This window comes from Chiloscyllium punctatum, chromosome 2 (assembly GCF_047496795.1).
Source record: "Chiloscyllium punctatum isolate Juve2018m chromosome 2, sChiPun1.3, whole genome shotgun sequence".
Taxonomy (NCBI): Eukaryota; Metazoa; Chordata; class Chondrichthyes; order Orectolobiformes; family Hemiscylliidae; genus Chiloscyllium; species Chiloscyllium punctatum.
Genome location: NC_092740.1, coordinates 48,498,020 through 48,522,301, shown reverse-complemented (window position 1 = coordinate 48,522,301; position 24,282 = coordinate 48,498,020). Strand labels below are relative to the sequence as shown.

Genomic DNA, 24,282 nt, shown 5'->3' with positions numbered 1-24,282 from the left:
CAGACTGGTAGGTCTGGAGTTAGGGTTCCCTTTCCAATATAGACAGAAGTCCTGCCAAAAGTCAACTAGCAGCATGGTAGTCATTAAATGGCTGTGGTGCAAACTGACCAAATAGAAGTGGGCTGATGTTTCTGTGTAAAATTCTGGCAACATTGCCAGATCATTAATCCAAGCCTCTCAATTGCTAGTGCAGTAACACAGCAATTATGTACTGCTGTATCATTGACTATCATAATTTGTCTAGATTTATTACTTAGTCATTGGGTTTTACAGTGATTCGATAATTTGCTGTTGCAACATTTGAGGGATTTTTAAAGAATGGGACTGAAATATTTGGTCCATGAAAAAGAACTGAAAATTAGAAAAATCGCTGGGCAAGGTGAAAAGAATCTAAAGAGTTTTGAAAGGAGCATTGGATATAGACAATGTCTGGAGCATATAGACACAGGGAAAATGAGTTTGAAGTAGAACCTGTCCACCAAAATTGACTTGAGCAATACCTGTGTTTAACATTAATGTACCCCACACCCTCACCATAAGCATGCAAGATTAGAGCAAAGTTAAATACATTAAGAAAACCTTTAAGACAATATCAGGAAAATGACAGGTAGTCCTGTCCAAGACTTGAAGCCAGGAGACTGTACTGACTGATATAGATATCTAAACCTTCTATAACTTGAGATAATTCTCAGGAACTCATCTTTTGACAATGGCAGTAAATGCACACTTGCACGTAACTAATATATCAATTCCAGAAATCAGTGACTTTTTGTCAAAATAACTATTTTCTGGTATTGAACCTACCTGTTAATTTCATATTTTGTCCTCTTATCCATGAGATTTTCAGAGCAAATAATGGATCATTCAAGATTGTGCCCAATCAAAATATATTAATAAGTCTTAGTTTAACACGAAGGGGTGAGGTTTCCAATTCCCCTGTCAGGACTGCAATTGCAAGTGAATGGGAACTAAAAATGGCTACATCCGCCAAGATGCCAGTTTCTGACTCCATCTTATTTCCAGCCATTCTAACAGGACTGGGATGCATTGGAGCAGTTTGGCACCAGGTTTACCCAATGGCATCCAGTGGATAGTAGGGGTGGTTGATTAGGAGCAGGGAAGGTCCATTTATAGGCAGCCAAATGGTATTTTCCAGTCAGCCTCCAGGTACAACGAGGTACCTGTTTAGCTGTATTGAAGCAGCAGATGAGGAGGGTGCAGCAGCCAATGTCCCAACTAGCCCAGAGGCTCTCCTCGCCTCTTGCATGCAAGAAGAAAAAAACAGATTCTGCATAAATCCAGAGAATCACTACTGCCCTAAACACATTGGGTGGCTATAAAATGCATTATCAAAATTGAATATTTGCAAAAATGTTGGGGAGAATGTGCCTCTAGCTTGAAGTATGCTGTCATTTATTTATCTTCTATTGCAGTGTGGGTCCTATTCAGGATTGTGGACAAGTTAGGATACCAGTTTAGGAAAGATGTCTTCTCCCTGTTCCCCATTTACTCATTTGCATTTAGCAAAATTAGCATGATGCTGTAAAATTAGGTCATGTTCTAAGTGGTAATTGTTAAAGAAAAATTGTTGCTTTTTGAAGAATTCCTTAACATACTTGAGAGCAGCACATTGGTAAGGTTTCTTTAATATAGTTGAAAATGGGTTCACCTCAAAAACTAAGTACTTTACAACAGTGCCAATTCACCATGTGAATATAATCTGATTTTAAATTGCAGAAATTAACTTTTAAACAAGTGCAGAATCCTTTTCCAGTTAGATTGGAGCATAATTGTTATTTCTTGAACAATTCTTTTTGAAACATTCATTGGGAACCTTGCAAAATGCTATTAATATGTCTTTGTACTCAAAAGAGACAGCACAAAGGCCTGCATAAAAAAAGTAAATTAGCTGACTCTCAATGCTGATTAGTTCATATCACCAGAATGAGCAGTTATGCTTGTATGGGCTACTTTTGCACAAAGTTCCTTAAACTAATGCAAAAATTCACATAAACTTTGGTAACATTAAACATAATGCAATCTTAAAAATGTTGTTATTTTTAGCACTAATTATGTCAATATCTCATGAATTGTGGTAAGAACATCCATACAATTGAGCCAAAACTGGAGAACACACTACTCCACAATGGGCTGTTATAAACTAATTGTTGCATTTCTACATTTAGATTGAACTGCTGAAGTGAAACAATCTATTCAGTTTTCTCTAATGTGACCTGGTGACATTGGTTGTGGTATTTCATTATGTGGAAAGTGTGTTGCCTAGATCTCTCTGCTGTTTTTGCTAGTCTTAGCAGGTAATCCTACATGGGCTCATATGTACTTGGAATTTTCAAGATCCAAATCCATCCCATTTTATTTATTTAATCTGTAGGATATCTACCACACAATGTAGCTGCATCAACCTGAACCCTAAGTCATCCACTTTTCTAATTTCTGTACGTATCTTTGTGACATTCGCAAATTTTAGAACTGTGTCCTGAACTGAAGCGAGCAAAGACAGTTCTTATTTTTAAATGGATGAAGAACTGAAACCTGGTAACTGGAGGCACATTTGCTCAATATAACTAACTGGTGATATAGTGAAAAGCCATTCTGTAATGTAGGGTTAAAGGCTACAAATGTAGAAACAATCAAGTAAATTGGGTTATAGACAGAGAAAACCCTCTTTGAAAACTCTTCTTCTGCTGTGACAAATCTGGTAGTTGAGATTTGTGATATCCATTTGAATGATAGAAACATTATGAAAAAAATTCATAAGAATATGACATTTAAAAATAGGCCAATCAAGCTTATATGAGCAGCTCGATATTGTATGCTAATTGTTTCCAATGACTTGGGTAATAAAACTATTGCAAATAGTTCACACACCAAAATAGGTAGATCAATCGACGGGTTCTATAGTACACCAGGGTATTTTCATAAAGGCAGCATTTGCTGGCACCAAGGAGCATGCTCATGAACAGTGAAGTGTCTCATTAACATTGTAACAAATATTTACACAAAACAATTATGATACAATATTAATTAAACAATATATGGAGTCACAGGAATAAACTGTGAAACAAAATAAAACTTTTATTTTAATTTTTAAATATCTTCTTATTGTATAATTTTTGTGCTCATGTGTAGTCAGTAATAATTGGCAGTCATTGGTGTTTGTGGACAGATTATTTAATTAATTCCAAAGATTTGGAAATATTATAATTGCAGCAGCAAGAATGTTTCAAGTCCTGATAACCTTTGTTAACTTCAGATCATAGAATAAGCTTTTAAAATTAATTTAAATTACAAGATGATTGTGATTCTTGGAGTAAATCCTAACATTTGTCAGGATATTTATTGTTCCGGTGTTTCTTTATAGGTGGACCAGCAATAGTCGATGAAATCCAAACTAAGTGCCTCGTGGACTACAAAAACTTTTCAATCTGAAAACCCATTACCGACTTATACAACCGTATTAAACAAAGCCAATCATTTTGAATTTTTTGTGTGTTTTTATGGTATTGGATAATGCCTTACAATATCAACTATATATCCATCCTGCTTAGTGCTTTACAGTTTATCCTATGCTAATTGATTGCTTGTGTCAAATTCTAACCTGCATAATGAACATAATAAGGGTTAGTTTGCCATTTGAGTTTCTGCAGATCTACTTAAATGATAGCTGATTGGGAGAATCTGGAAATATTTTAAGAATTATTTCTTTCTTTGCATATTATCATAGTCTGCAGGCTAGAAACCGTAGAAATATTAAAAGAAAACATAGCTTGCATTAGGTTAGAATTAAGCCCATTAGAAATAAGAACAGAAGTATGTCATTCTCACCACTCCACTCCCTCCCCCCACCCCGCCAGCCCGCTCCACCGTTCCATGGAACCATGGCTGATCTAACATTCCTCACATCCATATTCCTGCACTTTTCCTGTAACCCTTGATTCCTTGATAGCTCAAGAATCTATCTATCTCAGCCTTAAATCTGCACAAGAACTCTGCCTCCATAGCTCTCTGTAGCAAAGAGTTCTAAAGACTCACAACCCTCTGAGAAAAAAGATTCCTCCTCGCTTCAGTCTTAGATTCACGCTCCTTTATTTTGTGACAATGTTTCCTGAGACTATATGGGATAAAAAAGATGGGGCCTTGCACACAAACATGTATTTTCACAGACAAGTATCAATAATCTTTCCTTTTAAGACAATATTGCGAGCTAGCAAAGCAAAATAACAAAAGCCCCATCATTTGAACTCTTCAAGAATCAGTTGACTTCAGTTTTTTTAAAGTTTTCATTATTAGGATGACCATTTCAGCAGGTCATGCCTGGTTTAGCTCGTGCTATGCAGATAAGTTTTGACAGAAAATTATGCCAGCACAACTGAAGCAAGTCTGGCAGCATCTGTGGAGAGAGAAACAGATTAATGTTTCAAGTCAAATGATTTGTCTTTGGATCGTGGACTCAAAACGTTCTCACTCTACAGATGCTGCTGGACTTGATGAGATTCTCCAGCGCTTTCTGTTTTATTTCAGGTTTCCAGTATCCATAGTATTTTACTTTTAGAATTGTGAGATCAATAGAATCACAGAAGGAATGTGTTTGCTGTTGACATGAACGCACTTATGACTAGAGATGAGCAGTATTGTTCAGTGAAATCTATGTGCTCTAGGTGGTAACCTTACAAAGCCAATTAGGGGTTGCCATGATAAGAAGGGAGTAAAGAGCAGGCAGAAGAGCAAGAAACAAGACAAAGAAAGCTGAAACTCATGAGAGGAGAAGTGCACTCTGTTGTCCATGTTCAACATTGAAGTATGTAGTTCATATTCTTCTGTACATTGATGCTTGAATTTATAATTGATGTGTAAGTTTGGCCTGCCTTTCCTTTAATAAAGCTAGTTCATAACTGAATGTTATTGTCATGTCTGATCCTGACGTATGGGAATTAGCTACACTACTAATTTCAAAAGAAGAACAATACTTTTAATGATTTGAGGTTGAATATCAATCTGTAAATTTATAGTCAATGCACAATTTTTCATTTTGACTAAGGTCAATTTTAAAAATAGTAATTAGCTAATTCAAAACATCCCAGTTAGTATTGTCATTCCACATTTCTCAATCATGTGCTGAAAACAAGATATTGTCAGGTATCAGCTAATATCCAACAATGCATTGCAGCCAAATTTGGCATGACAGCACAGGAGGAGGAGATTCAGCTCACTTCACCTGCACAAGCTGTTTGCCGGAGCCGTCCAAAGCTAATCCTACTACCCATTTCACTCCCAAGAGTCCTGTGTCACTATTTGCTTTGATTATTATCCATTTGCCGCCTTTAGACTGCAATTGTGTACTTCAGATTTCAATGAGGCATATACTCTAACAACTTCCTGCATAAAGAAATTTCTCCTAATCCTTCTCTTTACTTTCTTAATAATCAAAGAAATGCATAAAGCTGCCAAAGAAAGATCTTGCCCTATAGAGTCTACCAAATTTTTAAAATTGAAAACTATGTACAATTCTCCTTTAGCCATCTCTGTTCCAGTGAAGTCTTCCTAATATCTCAAATTTCACCAAGTAGTTACTTGTTCTGGTACTGGGGTTTATTCTGCTAAATCTGCACTGAACGATACTTTTAATTCTAACCACTTTCTGACAGAAATAACCATATTCAACAAATCTTTAGGGTCCAGCACCATTTGATCAATAACCATGTTGAATTGTGAACCAAAGACACATGACCTGTCAGAACGTGGAATATTTTGCTGCTGTTTCAAGGTGGACAATCCTGCAATAATCTGCTTGCCTTGTACCTCTGTGTTGACAATATCTAATTCATGGTTCACCTTCCTACTTTGGAGAAAATCTTCAGTTCTGGGTTAATTCTGTGTTTGTTCTAGATTAAGGTTGGAAATGACAGATAATTATTATTCTGGATTTAGAGACTAATACTAGTTTGCAGAGTAACATGAAGTAATTAACTCATACTAAAGCAGAAGATCTTTCCAAAACATGTGAGACAAAATTGTTACTTAAGATGCTCTGAAACTGGGAAATATCACACTGACAGCTCATGAGTACATTAAACAGTTCAGAGTAATCTAAATCAGAGGGTTACAGAAAAGATAAAGCTGTTAACTTGTTTTAGACCTCTAAAACAAATGATTCTGCCTATCCTGAGATTGAGCCACAGGAAAGCATCTGACCATCATCTTTTGACAACCAATGGTCACATCATCATTGAATCTCACATCATCGGCATCTTCTGGGAGTCACCGTTATTCAGAAACTGAACAACAGCAGCCACATAAAGAAGGAACAGATTCAAGACTGGGTATTCAGTCGCAAATAACTCAGTTACTAATTTCTCAAAGCCTTTCCACATCAGATAGGTTCCCAGACTACAAGGGAATATTTGGCTCTTGCCTAAATGAGTACTATTCCAGCAACCTACAAAAAAACTCAAGATGATCCAAGGCAATGCAATGTGCTTGGTTGGATAATCATTCCTCACATGAAATATTCATTGCTCAAATCAACAATACAAAACATTGTTGTGTGTGCCATGAGCAAAGACAGAAATCAATAGCCACAGAGTTGCCCTTGGCTCGGCCCCCAGTGCGTTCTGGAGCTTGGCATCCAACCCAAACTTACAGTGCCCCCACACCCCTTCAGTCTGGTCCCAGTCATTGGACACTAATGTAACATGCCTCCAAGGCTAGTGAGTACCGTGTACATGTTATCTTGCAGCAACTCACCAAGGCATCATTAAAGCAGCTTTCAAATCCATGACCCTAACAATCAGAAGAACAAAGGTGGCAGTTGTATGGAAACTACAATAATTTTCCTCAAAATAAACTATGTTATGAAGATGTGGGTGTCCTGTACCTTTAAGAGAGTTAAAAGCTAGCAGAATGATCTGACAGCACCTAGTGTTCTGAATAAGATGCAATGTAACATGTTGTCCAGCTTTTGGGGTAGCTAGGGAAATTGGTTGCCTGGAGACAAAAATAGATTCAAATTAGGCCAATCCATTTAAATTATACCCCCAAAAAAACACCAATCCAGTTTGAATTTAGTACATTGACAATTTAAAAGCTAATGACACAATCCAATGCTTTGGGGGTATAAGACTGGGGAAAATTGAACAGTTGGGAGGAGAACTGCCATGCTACTAGCATCGAGAGTGTGGTGCTGGAAAAGCACAGCAGGTCAGGCAGCATCTGAGGAGCAGGAGAATTGACGATTCAAGCATAAGCCCTTCATCAGGAATGAGGCTTGTGTGCCATCGGGCTGAGAGATAAATGGGAGGGTGGAGCAGGAATGGGGTTAGGGGAAGATAGCTGAGAAAGTGATAAGTTGATGAAGGTGAGAGACAAGGTGATATGTGGGGGAGTGGAATGGATATATGGGAAAGTTAGCCACACTCTTGATGCTGGTGGTATGGCAGTTCTCCTCCCAACTGTTCAATTTTTCCCCTGGTCTTATACCTCCAAAGCATTGCAGTGTGGGTCAGGATGGCCAAGCGGTCACATTCTCCCCAAGTCTGCATGGATTTTCTCTAGGTGTTCTGGTTTCCTTCCACAGTCCAAAGATGTGCAGGTCAGGTGAATTGGCCATGCTAAATTGCCCGTAGTTGGAGACTTGGCACTGGGATAGCATGGGGGGAGGAGAAATGAGGAAACTGCTGAAATCCACATTTATCCCATGTGGTTGCAGGGTGCCAATGCAGAACATGAGGCGTTCTTCCTCCAGGAAAAGGGTGGTAATGGTTGGGCAGTGGAGGAGCCCCAGGACTTGCATGTCCTTGATGGAGTGGGAGGGGGATTTGAAGTATTCAACCACGGGGCAGTGGGGTTGGTGGGTGCGGGTGTCCCAGAGACATTCTCTGAAATGATCTGCAAGAAGACGTCTTGTCTCCCTGATTAGAGGAGACCACATCAGGTGCAATGGATACAGTAGATGACATTGGTAGAGGTGCAGGTAAATTTCTGTCGGATGTGGAAAGATCCTTTGGGGCCTTGGTAAGGGGAGTGGTGTGGGTGCAGGTTTTGCACTTGCTGCAATGGCAGGGAAAGGTGCCAGGAATGGATGTGGGGTGGTGGGGAGCGTGGACCAGATGAGGGAGTCATGGAGAGAATGGTCTCTCCAGAATGCTGATAAAGGTGGGGAGGGAAATAGATCTCTGGTGGTGGGGTCCGTTTGTAGGTGGCAGAAGATGATGTGATGTATGCAGAGGTTGATGGTGTGGAAGGTGAGCACCAGGAAGGTTCTGTCCTTGTTGCATTGAGAGAGGTGGGTTTTCATGGGTAGTGGTGCATGAAGTGGAGGAGATGCACTGGGTGGCATCGTCAACCACGTGGGAAGGGAAGTTACGATCTTGGAAGAAGGAGGCCGTCTGGATTTTCTAAGATGAAATTGGCCATCCTGGGAACAGATGGGGCAGAGGTGTGAGAAAGTCGGACAAGCCAGTTACATCACCAAGTTGGACCTAATGTGTAGTTACAGGCAAGTACCTTTGTCAGAGTTGGCTAAAGAAATTTCTGCATTTGTAATCCCAAAATGGCTATATCAGTTTAAAGTGATGCCCTTTGGAATGCAGAATGCACCCGCCACATTCCAAAGATCATGAGCAGAGTTGTGGCTGGGTTAACAAACCGTGCAGTCTATTTGGACGATGTAGTGATCTTTAGTTAGACCTGGAAAGCTCACATGGTACAGTTGGCAGAGCTCTTGGAACGAGAAGCAAAACTGGTGATAAATTTAAATAAAACTGAATTCGCGAAAGCAGAGTTGATGTTCTTGGGACATAACATCGGTCATAGAAGGTTGACCCCACAGAATGCAAAGATGAAGGCCATCGAGGTATTTCCATGACCAATCTCAAAGAAAGAGGTGCTTTGATTCTTGGGACACAGCGGATTCTATCGGAAGTTTGTTCCAAACTTCAGCAGTGTAGTGGTACCGTTAACCGATTTGCTGAAGAAGAACACACAGTTTCGGTAGACAGAAAAATGCCAGGAGGCATTCGATCATTTGAAATCAATATTAACCACCAAACCACTTTTAGCTACACCAAACTTTGCAAAACTTTTTAAGTCACCCACGGTGCTAGTGACATTGGAGTTGGAGCTGTACTCCTCCAGGAAGATGGGGATGGGATTGTACTGCCAGTTGGTTACTCTTTGAAGAAGATCAACATCCACCAAAGGAAATACTCCACAATCAAAAAGCAACTATTGAGTTTGGTACTGGCCTTACAACATTTTAATGTGTATGTCACGAACAATGTGCCAAAGACGGTTGTATACAGTGACCGCAATCCACTTATATTCTTAGAATGCTTTAAAGACAAGAATATAAAACTATTTTATTGGAGTCTTATGTTACAGACTTTTAATTTAAAAATCATACATGTTGCGGGTCATAAGAATGTAATCGCAGATGCATTATCGTGGATTTAACTGATCAAGTTTAGATGAGATTTGTATTTATTTAATGATATATGAAAAGAAGTTAAGGTGACCTTACATTAAAGTTATCTGTATGCTAGGGTAATGAATTTAAAAATAAGAAAAAATAATGAAGCTATCTTTTCATTATGATGGTTCATTTTTTCTTAAGGGGGGGAGATGCTATGAAATGTGAGTGTTCTGTATCTTTAAAAGAGTTAAAAGCTAACAGAATGACCGACAGCACCAAATGTTCTGAATATAATATAATGTAACATGAAGTCCAGCTACTGCAGTAGCTAGGCAGCTGGTTGCCTGGAGACAAAAACAGACTTGAATTAGGCCAATCAGTTTAAATTAAACCCCCTCCCCCGAAAAAAACAAGCTCCAATCTAGTTTGAATTTAGTATATTGACAATCATAAAAGCCAATGACACAATCCAATGCTTTGGGGGTATAAGACTGGGAAAAATTGAACTGTTGGGAGGTGAATTGCCATGCCACAAACATGTAGAGACTACCCAAAAAATAGCTCTCTTAAAGGTATCTTTATCGATCAGTAATCTGTGAAACAGAAATCCCGAAGAAGAAAAGAAGACAGAGGAAGATATGAAGAGAAGATTTGATATCTGGTTGGTTTTGAAACTTGAATTTTGCTAAATCTTAATCAAGGGGGTGGGGTTTATCGGACTAGTATTATAGAAGGAAAGGTAAAAGATAGGTTAGAGGAACAAGTTGTAAATAAATGTTAGTTAATTATTCTTTGTTATACTTTAAGAAATAAAGTTGTTAATTTTTACTTTAAATAGTCTTGGCCTCTTGAACTTTCACAACTTACTGCACAGAATAAATCTTTTCTGTGTTGCTGATTTCAGTTAAGCAGGAGGGTTTACCCCGTGTTGCAACAACTACAATATCCTATCAGTTTTCTGAAATGCTTCCTGTGACTATATGCTAATCCTTTGTGATTCATGCCCTTGGACACACAATCTTTCTTGATCTCAGAGCTCTACAAGCTCCCATTTTTTTGATAATGTTTTTTATTTTTCCTGGCAAAATGGATAATTTTGCAATTTCCACCATTATACTGCAAGTCATTTAAGAAATGTTTAGGGAAGCACTTGAAATGATGTAGAATACAAGGCAACAGGCCAAGTGCTGGAAAAGGTGATTGGAGTAGATTGTATCATTGAAGTGATGAGAGTAGATTGTATAGGTGATGACTAACTGATTTACAAATTAGACCAGGACTGCCACAATGTTAAGGGCTTGGATGTGGAGGCAACTTTTCTGACATTCCCAGGGACACGTGGTGGCATCTGGGACATTGCCTTGAGCATGAATCCATCAGATTATTGTTTGACTAGTCTATGAGAAAGCTCTCCCAATTTTGGTAATGGCCTACAGATGTTAATGAAGTGGCCTTTGCAGGATTAGAGGGCTCTTTTTTGCCATTGTTGCTTCCAGTGCCCTAGTCAATTCTGTTTTGAGACTTTCTAGTGATTGTTGCCACTGAGTGGTTGGCTTGGTCATTTCAGAGGATATATTTGAAACAATCACATTTCTGTGGGTCTGGAGTGACCAGGTAAGGATGGCAAATTGCCTTCCCTAAAGGAAGGATGACAAACCAAATGGGTTTTTCAAACAAATTGATCATAGTTTCATTTGACTTTTAATTCCAGTTTCTCTTTACTTATTTCATATTACTATGGTGAGTTTCGAATCTGGGTCCCTCATATGTTATCTAAGTCTCTAGATGACTAGTCTAATAGTAATACCACTGTGCTTTCACCTCCTCCATATATATAAGAAAGAAGTTGGGACCCAAGCAATCATCCTTATGGTACTCCTTTAGTCACCTGCCACTCAGGAAAAGATCCATTTACTCAAACTTTGTTTACTTTCTGTCAGTCAATTCTCAATCTGTTGTATTCCACCAGACAATATATTACCCAATATCCCATGTGCTTTAACTTTGTCCACGAACCTCTTATCACTGGCCTTATCAGAAGACTTCTCAAAATCCAATTACACTACATCCACTGGCTTTCCCTTATCTATACTATTAGTTACATTCTCAAAACACTCCAGGAGTTTTGTTATGCGTGATTTGCCTTTCATAAATCTATGCTGGATTTTTTTCCAGTTCCATTAATGCTTTCCAAATGTTTTGTTATCACGTCTTTTATAATAGATTGCAACATTTTCCATATTACAGTTGTTCGGCTAACTGGTCTGTAATTCTTTTGCTCCCTTTTTAAATAGTGCAGTTACATTTGCCACCCTCCTATCACTGGGAAATGTTCTAGAGTCTATATAATTTTGGAAGATGTCCAATAATGTATCCAATACTTCCACAGCCACTTCCTTTAATACTCTGCGATGTAGAATATTAGTCACTGATGATCTTGCCAGCTTCATTTTCTAACCAATTTTGATTTCCTTCAATTCCTCCCTCTCACTAGACCTTTGGTTCCCAAAAGTTTCGGGGAAGTTATTTGTTCTGTCTTTTATGAAAATAGAATCAAAGTATGTGTTCAATTTTTCAGCCATTTCTTTACTCCCCGTTATAATTTCCTTGATATCTGACTGCAAAGGACCTACATTTGACTTTACGAATCTTCTCTTCAAATATTCATAGATACTTTTATGTTCAACTTTACACTTGTTCTCTCCCCTCTTGATGAAACTCCATATCTTCTTTTGTTGAACTTTCTGAAGAAGTGTTGGGAACAAGAGTCCTTGAATGGTGCCATTGAAACCTTTGGTTATATGCACATCCTTCATTGATGGTCAAAGTGGGCCTACTCCAATCTGCTTCTACAATGGAAATGCAGACAGCTCAAAGCCAATTCTAACCTGGCAATCCTCATGGGTCAGAGGATCTCCGCTGAACCGTGTCAGAATCAGTTGATGCCTAATACCAATGGCAATCTGACAAGTCTGATAATCCCTATCCCAGGCCCAGCAATTTCCATGTGCAGAACACAGACCCTTACATTCTGCATCACCCTCCCCCTTCCTTCTTCCTCCTCCTATTTCACCTCCCATTCATCCTCTTCTTTTGGTATGTGCCGACCTACCAAATCACTTTCTTCAAGGACTGTGTCTCTCTGGAGGGACCTGTCCTTTGGGGATTGGAATGAATGCAATTGACCAGAAATTCTTTTTAATGCTCAAGTTTGAAATGAAGTTTAGGTAAGACGATTCAAATAGTAACTACAAATAAATTTTACTGACAGAGGAATATGAATTAACACAGTTGAAATATAGAATTTTGAAGGTGCAAACGTTAAGTACAAATATGTAAAATCATAAATTGATACAATGAAACCACTTAATTTTTAACAAGTAGAGTATGTATCTAAACTTGAATTGTTAACTGCTCTTTTCTAGACTGGCTTAATTTGAAAAGAGTAACCCAAAATGAGACATAAACATATTTATCAGGAACAACAGATGCATAAAAGCATACGCCCCTCTGGACATCGCTGGTTAGTGGGAGGATTTTTAAACCTGAGCAAAAGTTCAACATTTTCCCTGTTCAAGTGCTAATGGGTCTTGTCAGCCTTTGGCTGGCATGCATTATTTTTTGTTAACTTAATTGATTTGGCCTTTGTGTGTAATTAATCTTGATAGTATAACAAGACTGTTCAATTTGTTTCCTTAATCAGATTTTGAACACACTTTTCTATCATTTATATACAGTTTTGTTTCTACATTTTGTTATGATCTTACTTAATCACATTCCTGTTATAAACTTTGAGATAAAACTCTTGCTTTTTCATTAGAAATTTTCTAAAATACTTAAACATGTCAAGTTTTTAATAGCACAGAAAAAGACTGAGATAACTGACCTCCAACAAGCACAGATGTCTTCCTATGTGCCAAGTCTGACTCCAACCAGCGTTGAGATTTCCCTAGTACACATTGATTCTAATGAAGCTAAGACTGCTTTATGCCACACTCCGCCAAATGCAACCTTGATCTCAAAGGGCATCACTCTCATCTCACCTCTGGAATCAGCTCCTTTTTTCCACGTTTGAACCAAGGCTGTAATAAGGTCAGGAGTTGAGTGGCCCTGGCAGAACCGAAACTGGGCATCACTGAACAGGTTATTGCTGAGCAAATGCTCATTGGTAGCACTGTTGATGACATCTTTCATTATCTTACTGATGATCGAGAGTAGACTGATGGGATGACTGGACAGGTTGGGTTTGTCCTGCTTTGTGTAAACACGACATAGGTTGTCAATTGCCACGTAGATGTCTGTTTTGTAGTTGTACAGGAACAGCTTGGCTAGGGGCATGACATAAAGCACAGCCGGTCAGGGCAGTATCCACGGAGCTGGAGAATTTGAGCATAAGCTCTTCATTCCTGATGACGAAATGTTGACTCTCCTGCTCCTCAGATGCTGCCTGACTGGCTGTGCATTTCCAGCACCACACCTTTTGACTCTGATCTCCAGCACCTGCAGTCCTCACTGTCTCTTCAGGGCAGGACATGTTCTGGAGCATATCTGACATCTGTGTCTTTGTGATGACTGGAGGAGATAAAGGTGGATCATCCACTCAATACTTCCACTTCCGGATGAATATTAGTGCAAAAGCTTCAACCTCATCTTTTGCACTGATGTGCTGGGCTCCCCCATCATTGAGGATGGGATAGTTGTGGAGCCAGTGAGTTGTTTAATTGGCTACCACCATTCACAACTGGTATGGCAGTACTGCAGAGCTTGGATCTGACCCTGCGCTGGGCTTGCTCTCCCACGCTGCCACTGTGCTGGGTTCACTCTCCCCTCCCGCTGTGCCGGGGTCACTGTTTCCCACTCCCAACCCCACCCCCCCCACCCCCCTCCCACCCCCCATGCCACATTCACTCTCCCAACCCCCGTGCTGGGCTCACTCACTCCTTCCCCCTGTGCTGGGTTCACTTATTTATCCCCCCTCGTCACAGCACTGGGCTCACTGTCTCTCCCCCCAACCCCCACACTGGGCTCACTGTCTCTCCCCCCACATTGCGCTTGCTGTCTCTCCCCATCATGTTGGGCTCACTCTCCCTCTCCCCGCACTGGGCTCTCTGCCTCCCTCCCACTGTGTTGGGTTCACTCCTCCCCTACCCCACACTGGGTTCACACTCCCCAGCTCCCCCCTACACTGTGCTCACTTTCTTCCCCCCACAGTATTGGGTTCACTCTCCCTCCCCCCACACTGGGCTCACTCTCCCAGCCCCCTGTACTGGACTCACTGTCTTCCCCCATGCTGGGTTTACTCCCCCCTACCCTGCGCTGGGTTCACACTCCCCTCCCTGTCGATGCCTGGTGGAGCCAACTCTGTTGTTGCACATGCTCGGGAGGCCAGGCCTGCTCTCCACTTGCTGAAGACACCAAAAACAACTTTAAAAGAGAAAACAAAGGAAAAAGAGCAAAGGTTAAAAGAAATAAAAATAAACAAAGTAGATGGAAGTGGATAAGCCCCAGGCCAGGAGCTGAAACTCAATGTTGCTACTCCACCACCATCTTGGATCTTGTCTCCATGAGGACTGTGCAATTCTTACAGATACTGTCATGGACAGATACATCTGCAGTAGGCAAGTTGGTGAGATGAGGTCAAGTATGTTTTACCTCTTGTTGGTTGCCTCACCACCAACTGCAGACCCAAACGAGTGAATTTGTTTGTTACGACTAGAACAGATTGGTCAGGAATGGTGCTGCAAGTCATCCTTGGTCATGGATATTTAAGTCCGCTCCTCAGGATATATTCTCTGTCCTTACCATCCTCAATGTTTCCTGTAAGTGTTCAACATAGAGGAGCACTGATCCATGACCTGGGTTGGAGAGTAGATTGATGTGAGGGATAGCCTCATTCCTGATGAAGGGCTCTTGCCCAAAATGTTGGTTCTCCTGCTCCTCAGATGCTACCTGACCTGCTGTGCTTTTCCAGCACCACACTCTCAACTCTGATGTGTGGGATAGTACATGTTAAGCAGGAGGTTTCCTTGCCTATATCTGACCTGATACCATGAGAGTTAATAAGGTCCAGAGTCAACCTGAAGGATCCCAACTCCTTTCTGACTGCACACCACTATGCCAGCATCATTGCTGGGTCTGTTCTGCTAGAGTTATAGAGTCACGCAATGGTGATGGTGATGATGGTGTCTGGGACATTTTCTGTCAGGCATGATGCAATGAGCACGACTGTGTCAGGCTGTTGCTTTACCAGGGAGCTCTCCCAATTTTGCCTCCAAAGACTAGGAAGGAGAATTTTGAAGAGTCAACGAGGCTGTTGCTGCTTCCAGTGCCTTAGTTGATGTCAGATGGGTCATCCAATCTCATTCCCTCCCTCATGATTGTTTAGCAGTTGACATGACTGTAATAGTCAGTCTGGTGATTTCCGAGGGAAGCTATGCATCAACCACAACGTCTGTGATCTGGTGTCTCATGTGCATTACACCAGCTAAGGATAGCAGCATTCCTTGTCCGAATGATATTGGTGAACCAAGTGGCTTTAACACAGTTGACAAGGGTCAACATTCAATTGTTAGTTCCAAACTTTTTAATGAATTCAAACTCCAGATTCACACCAGGTCCCCAGAACGTCTCTGGATTACTAATCTACTAACTACACCATAAGACCAGCATTTCCCCCCCTCCTCACGAAAAACTAGCAAGCTAGTTAATCACAATTTGCCCTTAGCAAATTGGGGCTTTCTTTTTTTTAATGAGCCCATATTTGCCCAAGCGACTACTAATTTTATTTTGAATTATTATTAATATAAGCTCCTCCACCATCAAGTTGAAACTGATTAGCCTGCAGTGCTGACCTTAGCTTTTTTATGGCAAAATTAGAGAAATCCTTGATTTGACAAGAGAGTCACAGGGTAGAGGGGTTAAGCAGAAAAGTAGAGTTGAGGCCATTATCAGATCGGCCATCATCTTATCAAATGGGAGATCAGCTCAAAGAACCCTAAATTCACTCATACCCATAACTCATACAATTTCATGTTTTTATGTACTTTGCATTACCTTTTTATGTGCTTCCAAATTGTTTGGTGCAGCCATGGCTGACTCCCTGCTGTGTTTTCATCCCAATGCCATTTAGTCTTCCCTGATCCAGTGTGCAGCCTATGTGGCCTTACCAGAACGGCAACATACTTCTCTACGACCTCTCTTTAGCCCTTTGGTAACCTTAACTAGATTCATTCGGAAATCAAACAAGTTAACATAGCCGGAACTGATAAAACTCACTGGCAGCAGGAACCATGAGAGGAGTCAATGCACTATCATCCCCTGCCCACCTCCACACCGAGGAGGACTTAAATACTGTATTCAGTACATGTGTCTGGAATGGGAATTAGATCTAAATCATTTATCTCTATTTGAGCTGCTAGGTCATCTATCTTATTGTGAATGCTTGGCACAATCAGACAATAAGAATTGAACAGTTATTTGTTGTTCTTCACTGATGTATGACACAGTACATGTTTCAATCCCTTCATATCCCACTGTGTTTGCTTTTATTTTAATCACCATTCTATTGTCTCACCTTCTCCCTTGAGATTTCCAAATTTCTATTCACCTAAATGCAGGGTAGACATGAAGGTTGTGGTGGGAGGCTGCTGTACATACACAGTTCTCTCTTTTCTGTTGCTATCCTGTCCAATTTCAGGTGGGATTGCAGAGGAAACCACAGTAAAATATATTGAGTCAATCTGTTTAATGCATTATCAAAACCTAAAATGTTAACTACAATGTGATAAACAGATCTAGCACGGACATAAATACCATGGTATTATATCTTGTAGCATACTGCCATCTGGGGGACAAAGTCTGTGACTGAATAATTTACACAGTTAACCAACCATTGCTCTTTACATGTGTTAAAAATCACACAACACCAGGTTATAGTCCAACCGATTTAATTGGAAGCACTAGCTTTCGGAGTGCTACTCCTTCATTAGGTGGTTGTGGAGTATAAGAACTCCACATTTATGTTAATTGATTGAGACAACCTTGTGAAATAGAATAGACATTTCAATAGAGTATGTATGTGTGTGTGTAGAGTGGTCTAAGTCTGTGAGAGGGTGCGTGTGTCTGTAGGGGTGTGTATGTGTCTGTGAGCATGTCTGTGTATACATGTGTCCGTGTGTATAGGAGTGTCTGTCTGTGTATATAGTGCAATGGTGGTCACCTGTAGTGTGACATGAACCCAAGGTCCTGTTTGAGGCCCTCCCTATCAAATGTACATGGCAGGTACTCATGTGACTCAGCCAACGTTGTCTATCTTACACTTTGCAGGTAAGGATGCCCCGAGGCATGGTTCATTGGGGAAACCGAGCAAAGGCTATGGCAACGGATGAATGGGCACTGCACAACAATCAACAGACAGGAGGGTTCCCTCCCAGTTGGTGAACACTTCAGCGGTCCAGGACATTCGACCTCGGACCTTAGGGTGACCATCCTCCAAGGCGGACTTCAGGACAGGCAGCAGCAAAAAGTGGCCAAGCAGAGGCTGTTGGTTAGGTTTGGTACCCATATGGAGGGCCTCAACCGGGACCTTGGGTTCATGTCACTCTACAGGTGACCACCATTGCACTATACACACAGAGACACTCCCACACACAGAGACACTCCCACACACAGAGACACTCTCAAACCCCAACCCCAGACACACCCCCTCACAGACTTAGACACCTACACTCACATACACACACATATAAGCCCCCACCCCAGACAGACACATACACACAAAAACCCACATGCACACATATACATATACATTTGTGGGGTGAATTTGTACTTGCAGAGTTACATTGTACTTTGCTCAAAAACTGCATGAATTCATGTAAGACTCTGTTAACTCACTTTTTAGATTAGAATCAGTCTAAACATTATGGCACAGACAGAGACACGGGGGGCTAACACCTTCAACATTATCTGGCTAACACCAACTGTTACAGTTAACCTGAGAATGTAACTTTTTTTAAAAAAGTTTTGTGATTTACACATGAAAGAAGTGAAACTATCATGGTATTCAAACAGATAAAAGACTCAACAAACAATCAAGGTAGTTTTCAGTGTATAATTTCAGTTACATCACACTGTAAACATTTGCTATAAATTCTGTGTGTTACAATTGAACCCTCCACAACCACCTGATGAAGGAGCAGCGCTCCGAAAACTAGTGCTTCCAATTAAACCTGTTGGACTATAGCCTGGTGTTGTGTGATTTTTAACTTAGTACACCCCAGTCCAACACTGGCATCTCCAAATCTTTACATATGAAACTTCTGGGTAGTAATTTGTGACTTAATCTTTAAAGAAAAGAAGCATTTGCATAATAACTTGAACATCTTCAGGATATATAATAACATACTACAGAAGTGGACTGTTTGGCCCCACAAAAGTGTTACGACATTCAATAAGATCATGGCTGATCTGTTTGTTTCCAATTCCACATACCCTTTCATCCCTGATAGCCCTTGCCTAGTAAGAATCTATTCTCCTCTGCCTTAAAAATCATCAATCCCCCTGCTCACACTGCCTTCTGCGGCATAGTTCCAAAGTCACACTATCCTCCGAGTGAAAACAATTCTCCTTATCTCTCTCCTGAATAGGCAAACACCTAATTTTAAAATTAGTTCTGACCCACAAGAGGAAACATCTTGCCCACATCTACCTTGTCAAGACCATTCAGGACGTCTTAAGCTTAAAGCAAATCATCCCTCACTTCTCTAGAGAGACCAACCCAGTCTGTCCAATTGTTTCTCAGTAGACAACTTGCTTATTACCGGTATCAATGTAGTAAACCTCCTCTGAACTGCTTCTAATGCATTTACATCCTTCATTAAATACGTACATGAAAACGCCATGCACTGTTCAAGTTGTGATCTCATCAATGCCTTGTATGATTGAAGCATAATGTCCTCGCTTTTCTGTCCGATTCCTCTTGTTATAAGGAGTAGCATCCTATTAGCCTTCTTGATTATATGCCGAAACTGCATACTAGCCTTTTGTAACTAGCACTAAAACATCTAGATCGCACTGCACTTTGGAATTTTGTGGTTGTTCTCAGCTAAAGTAATATGCTGCTTTTCTATTCTTGCTGCCAGAGTCAACAACTTTACATTTCCCTACATGCTACCCCAACTTCCAGATTTTTGCCCACTCATTCAATCTATCTATATCCACCTGCAACTTTATCTATGTTTCATAACATACTTTCCTATCTATCTTGGTCTTATCTGCAAATGTATCTACCATGTCTTTGCTCTCCCATTGAAGATATTGACCTAAATTGAGGCCCTTGCACAGGTATTGTGGGACTCACCTTATCACATGCTGCCAATCAGGCAAAGAACCAATTAGGCATACTCCTTGTTTCCTGCTAATCTTCTGTCCATGCTATTATAATTCCCCTACACTTTGAGTTTTTGATTTTCTGCAATAACCTATGATCTGGCACCCTATGAAATGACTTCTGAAATCCAAATACAGTACATTTTGAGAGGACCTTTTTAAGGGGTCAGTTGGCTCAGTTAGCTGGAAGACTGGTTTACAATGCAGAGTGGTGCCAAAAGTGTTGTTCAGCCTAATATGCCAGTTCATGTCAGCCAAAGTGAAAAAGAAACGATGTAGTATTTTTGAAGTTTTCCTGTAGCTGGCAGCCTTCTGTTTGGTGAGATGAATATTTGCATCATGAGAACAAGTTTCATATTAGACATTGCTTGGAGGGTTCAGAAACCTCAGCCGGGCAGGACCTATCCAGTTCCTTTACTGCAGCTGAAGGCAAAGGGCTGAGGAGGTACAGGATTTACTGGCCTTTGTTTTCTTTGGGCTCTTTTCTTGGCCAGCTAAAGTTTTCCATTTTGCCTCCTGGCTCCAAAAACCCTTTCTAACATCCAGCCTCCAGAGGTCCTGGCCATCTGTAACTGTCTTACAGTTGTCTGCTTTTATATCTATCATCATGATGTCTTGCTTACACATGGCCTCGGCAGGGCCATCCAACATTGTTCATTGTAGAAAATCTGATCATCCATTTGGTGAATGTGGCCAAGCCAATACAGATGGCATTGACTTGGTAATTAACATAAACTGATGAAATTAGCATGCTCTGGGACATCTGAGTTAGTTTCCTTGCACTGACTAGAGTTGCAGAGGATATACCTGAAACATTTAGTTGTCAGATAGAAAACAGCACAGCAGTGGAAAGGCAATAGCTTAACGGTATTATCACTGGCCTGTTAATCTTGAGACCCAAGTGATGTTCTGGGGACTTTGGTTCAAATCCCACCATAGCAGATAATGGAATTTGAAGTCAAACCTGTAATTAAGAGTTTAACAATGATCATGATTGGATGGTCAGGGAAAACCCCATCTAGGTTTATTATTGTCCTTTAGAGAAAGAAGCTTCTACCTGGTCTGGCCTACATGTAATTCTAGGTAATTAGGGATCAGCAATAAGGCTGATGCCCTCACCCTATGAATGAATTCGAAAAAAATAGTCCAGAGTGTAAAACTGGCTTTAATAGACAGACACCTGTCGTAGAATTCCTGTCATGAAGAAACAGAGTGGATTCTATATTGGGAGGTCACTGTGTCATACTTATATCTGATCACCTCAAGGTTACATGCATAAATAGTACTAAATTACAGCTGCACATTTGAAAATTTACAAATATGGTGTTAGGAAAGAAAACAGATACACTTCCAAGGAGGAGCAAGCCAGGCCTGATGAAAATGATGAGACAATCAAGGAGAGAACCAAGAAAATCAATCAAAATATTTCTCAAATTTAATTTGATTTATCTCACTTACAGAAACCACTACAGTTGATAATAAAGCTTGTAACATCATAAAGATATAAAGTTACATATTTCACAGTAAAATGATTAAATATATCTCTAAGTCACTATGTGCTGAGATTCCATTGTGCAATAAAAAGCTGGTAATCTGAGTTATAGCATGGCCAACTTACCAAACTGCAATTTCAGGTGACCTTTTAGTATTTTAAAAGGATGTTTATTTAAGTTTGATCCTTCATTAAGTTTGATCCTTACTGTGAACAAGGGACACGTTTTACCCCAGTTCATCATTTTCATGTCAATGCTTCAGATGAGGATGAAGGGTTTGTGAGGAGCCACCAATGCAGATGGAAGAGTAGATTCTATGTGCAGCTATCACCAGTTTGGACATATAACTAAAGCTCCTTTCTGACATCATCATCTTCAGTTTCCAAAGCAGCCTGCTGTATTACCAACTATAGGATGACTCAGACAATAGGACGTTGCTTCCTATGGAAATTAAGTTAAAAATCGTTTATAGTTCAGCTAACTTGGAAGTACAAGCCTTTGGAGCTTTCGGTCCACCCCAGTTCACACTGACATCTCCACATTATGGAAATTAAGGTCACATGCAACTGGATCTTTCAAAGTCTTCTAGGCAAATGCATCAAAACTAGCAATGTGTGGTGTCACTGTAAACCAGGACTGGTTCTTGTGCTGCTTGACGACTGTGGCACAGAAGGGAATGCAGCTCACGGGGACCTGGAGGTGCTTGTGGACAGGAGGCCATGCCACCAGACCAAGCTAGACAGCAGCCCATACTGAAAATGTGTTGCTGGAAAAGCGCAGCAGGTCAGGCAGCATCAAAGAGCAGGAGAATCAACATTTTGGGCATGAGCCCTTCTTCAGGAATTAGGAAAGTGTGTCCAGCAGGCTAAGATAAAAGGTAGGGAGGAGGGACTTGGGGGAGGGGCGTTGGAAATGTGATAGGTGGAAGGAGGTCACGGTGAGGTTGATAGGCCGGAGTGGGGGTGGGGCGGAGAGGTGAGGAAGAAGATTGCAGGTTAGGAAGGTGGTGCTGAGTTCGAGGGTTGGGACTGAGACAAGGTGGGGGGAGGGGAAATGAGGAAACTGGAGAAATCTGAGTTCATCCCTTGTGGTTGGAGGGTTCGTAGGCAGAAGATGAGGCGCTCTTCCTCCAACCATCGTGTTGCTTTGGTCTGGCGATAGAGGAGTCCAAGGACCTGCATGTCCTTGGTGGAGTGGGAAGGGGAGTTGAAGTGTTGAGCCATGGGGTGGTTGGGTTGGTTGGTCCGGGTGTCCCAGAGGTGTTCTCTGAAACGTTCCCCAAGTAGACGGCCTGTCTCCCCAATATAGAGGAGGCCACATCGGATGCAGCGGATGCAGTAAATGATGTGTGTGGAGGTGCAGGTGAGTTTGTAGTGGATACCACCTCCCACCTTTTCGTCCGTTACATCGGTGACTGTATCGGCGCTGCCTCGTGCTCCCACGAGGAGGTTTAACAGTTCCTCCACTTTACCAACACCTTCCACCCCGACCTCAAATTTACCTGAACCGTCTCAGACTCCTCCCTCCCCTTCCTAGACCTCTACATTTCTATCTTGGGCGACCGAATCAACAGACATTTACTATAAACCGACCGACTCCCACAGCCACCTAAAATACACCTCCTCCCACCCTGCCCCCTGTAAAAATGCTATCCTATATTCCCAATTCCTTCGTCTCTGCTCCCAGGAGGACCAGTTCCAATACCGTACAACCCAGATGGCCTCCTTCTTCAAAGACAGCCATATCCCCCCAGACGTGATCGATGATGGTCTCCACTGCATCTCCTCTACTTCCCACTCCTCCACCCTGGAGCCCCGCCCCTCCAATTGCCACCAGGACAGAACCCCACTGGTCCTCACCTACCATCCCACCAACCTCCATATACATCGTATCATCCGTCGTCATTTCCGCCACCTCCAAACGGACCCCACCACCAGGGATATATTTCCCTCCCCTCCCCTATCAGCGTTCCGAAAAGACCACTCCCTCCGTGACTCCCTCGTCAGGTCCACACCCCCCACCAACCCAACCTCCACTCCCGGTACCTTCCCCTGCAACTGCAAGAAATGTAAAACTTGCGCCCACACCTCCCCCCTCACCTCCCTCCAAGGCCCAAATGGATCCTTCCATATCCGCCACAAATTCACCTGCACCTCCACACACATCATTTATTGCATCCGTTGCACCAGATGTTGCCTCCTCTATATTGGGGAGACAGGCCGCCTACTTGCGGAATGTTTCAGAGAACACCTCTGGGACACCCGGACCAACCAACCCAACCACCCCGTGGCTCAACACTTCAACTCCCCCTCCCACTCCACCAAGGACACGCAGGTCTTTGGACTCCTCCATCACCAGACCAAAGCAACACGATGGTTGGAGGAAGAGCGCCTCATCTTCTGCCTACGAACCCTCCAACCACAAGGGATGAACTCAGATTTCTCCAGTTTCCTCATTTCCCCTCCCCCCAACTTGTCTCAGTCCCAACCATCGAACTCAACACCACCTTCCTAACCTGCAATCTTCTTCCTGACCTCTCCGCCCCCACCCCCACTCCAGCCTATCATCCTCACCTTAACCTCCTTCCACCTATCGCATTTCCAACGCCCCTCCCCCAAGTCCCTTCCCCTTACCTTTTATCTTAGCCTGCTGGACACACTTTCCTAATTCCTGAAGAAGGGCTCATGCCCAAAACGTCGATTCTCCTGCTTCTTGGATGCTGCCTGACCTGGTGCGCTTTTCCAGCAACACATTTTCAGCTCTGATCTCCAGCATCTGTAGTCCTCACTTTCTCCTTCCAGATAGCAGCCCATGTCAGTGTTGTGTCCCAAGTCAGAAAGGATGCACAACAGTGCAGGAAAAAGGTTAACAATCGCCTGTGCTCTGCAAGGATAAGTGCGCCATTTTCTCTCTGATACACCAAACCCAAAGGGTCACTGTGCATTCTAATTCTGCCACTGCACAAGCATCTGA

At 41.6% G+C, this 24,282-nt stretch overlaps 1 protein-coding gene across 3 annotated transcripts in view; it reads left to right on the top strand.

Moving 5' to 3' along the window:
* LOC140483790 (xanthine dehydrogenase-like) overlaps positions 1–4,918 on the top strand; it is a 173,386-nt gene extending 168,468 nt beyond the window's left edge. For all 3 annotated transcript variants that reach the window (XM_072582379.1, XM_072582357.1, XM_072582368.1), the window contains exon 31: positions 3,383–4,918. In XM_072582379.1, coding sequence (XP_072438480.1) covers positions 3,383–3,450 — 68 coding nt within the window. In that variant the 3' untranslated portion in view covers positions 3,451–4,918. The remainder of the gene's footprint in view (positions 1–3,382) is intronic.
* Positions 4,919–24,282: the final 19,364 nt, after the last annotated feature.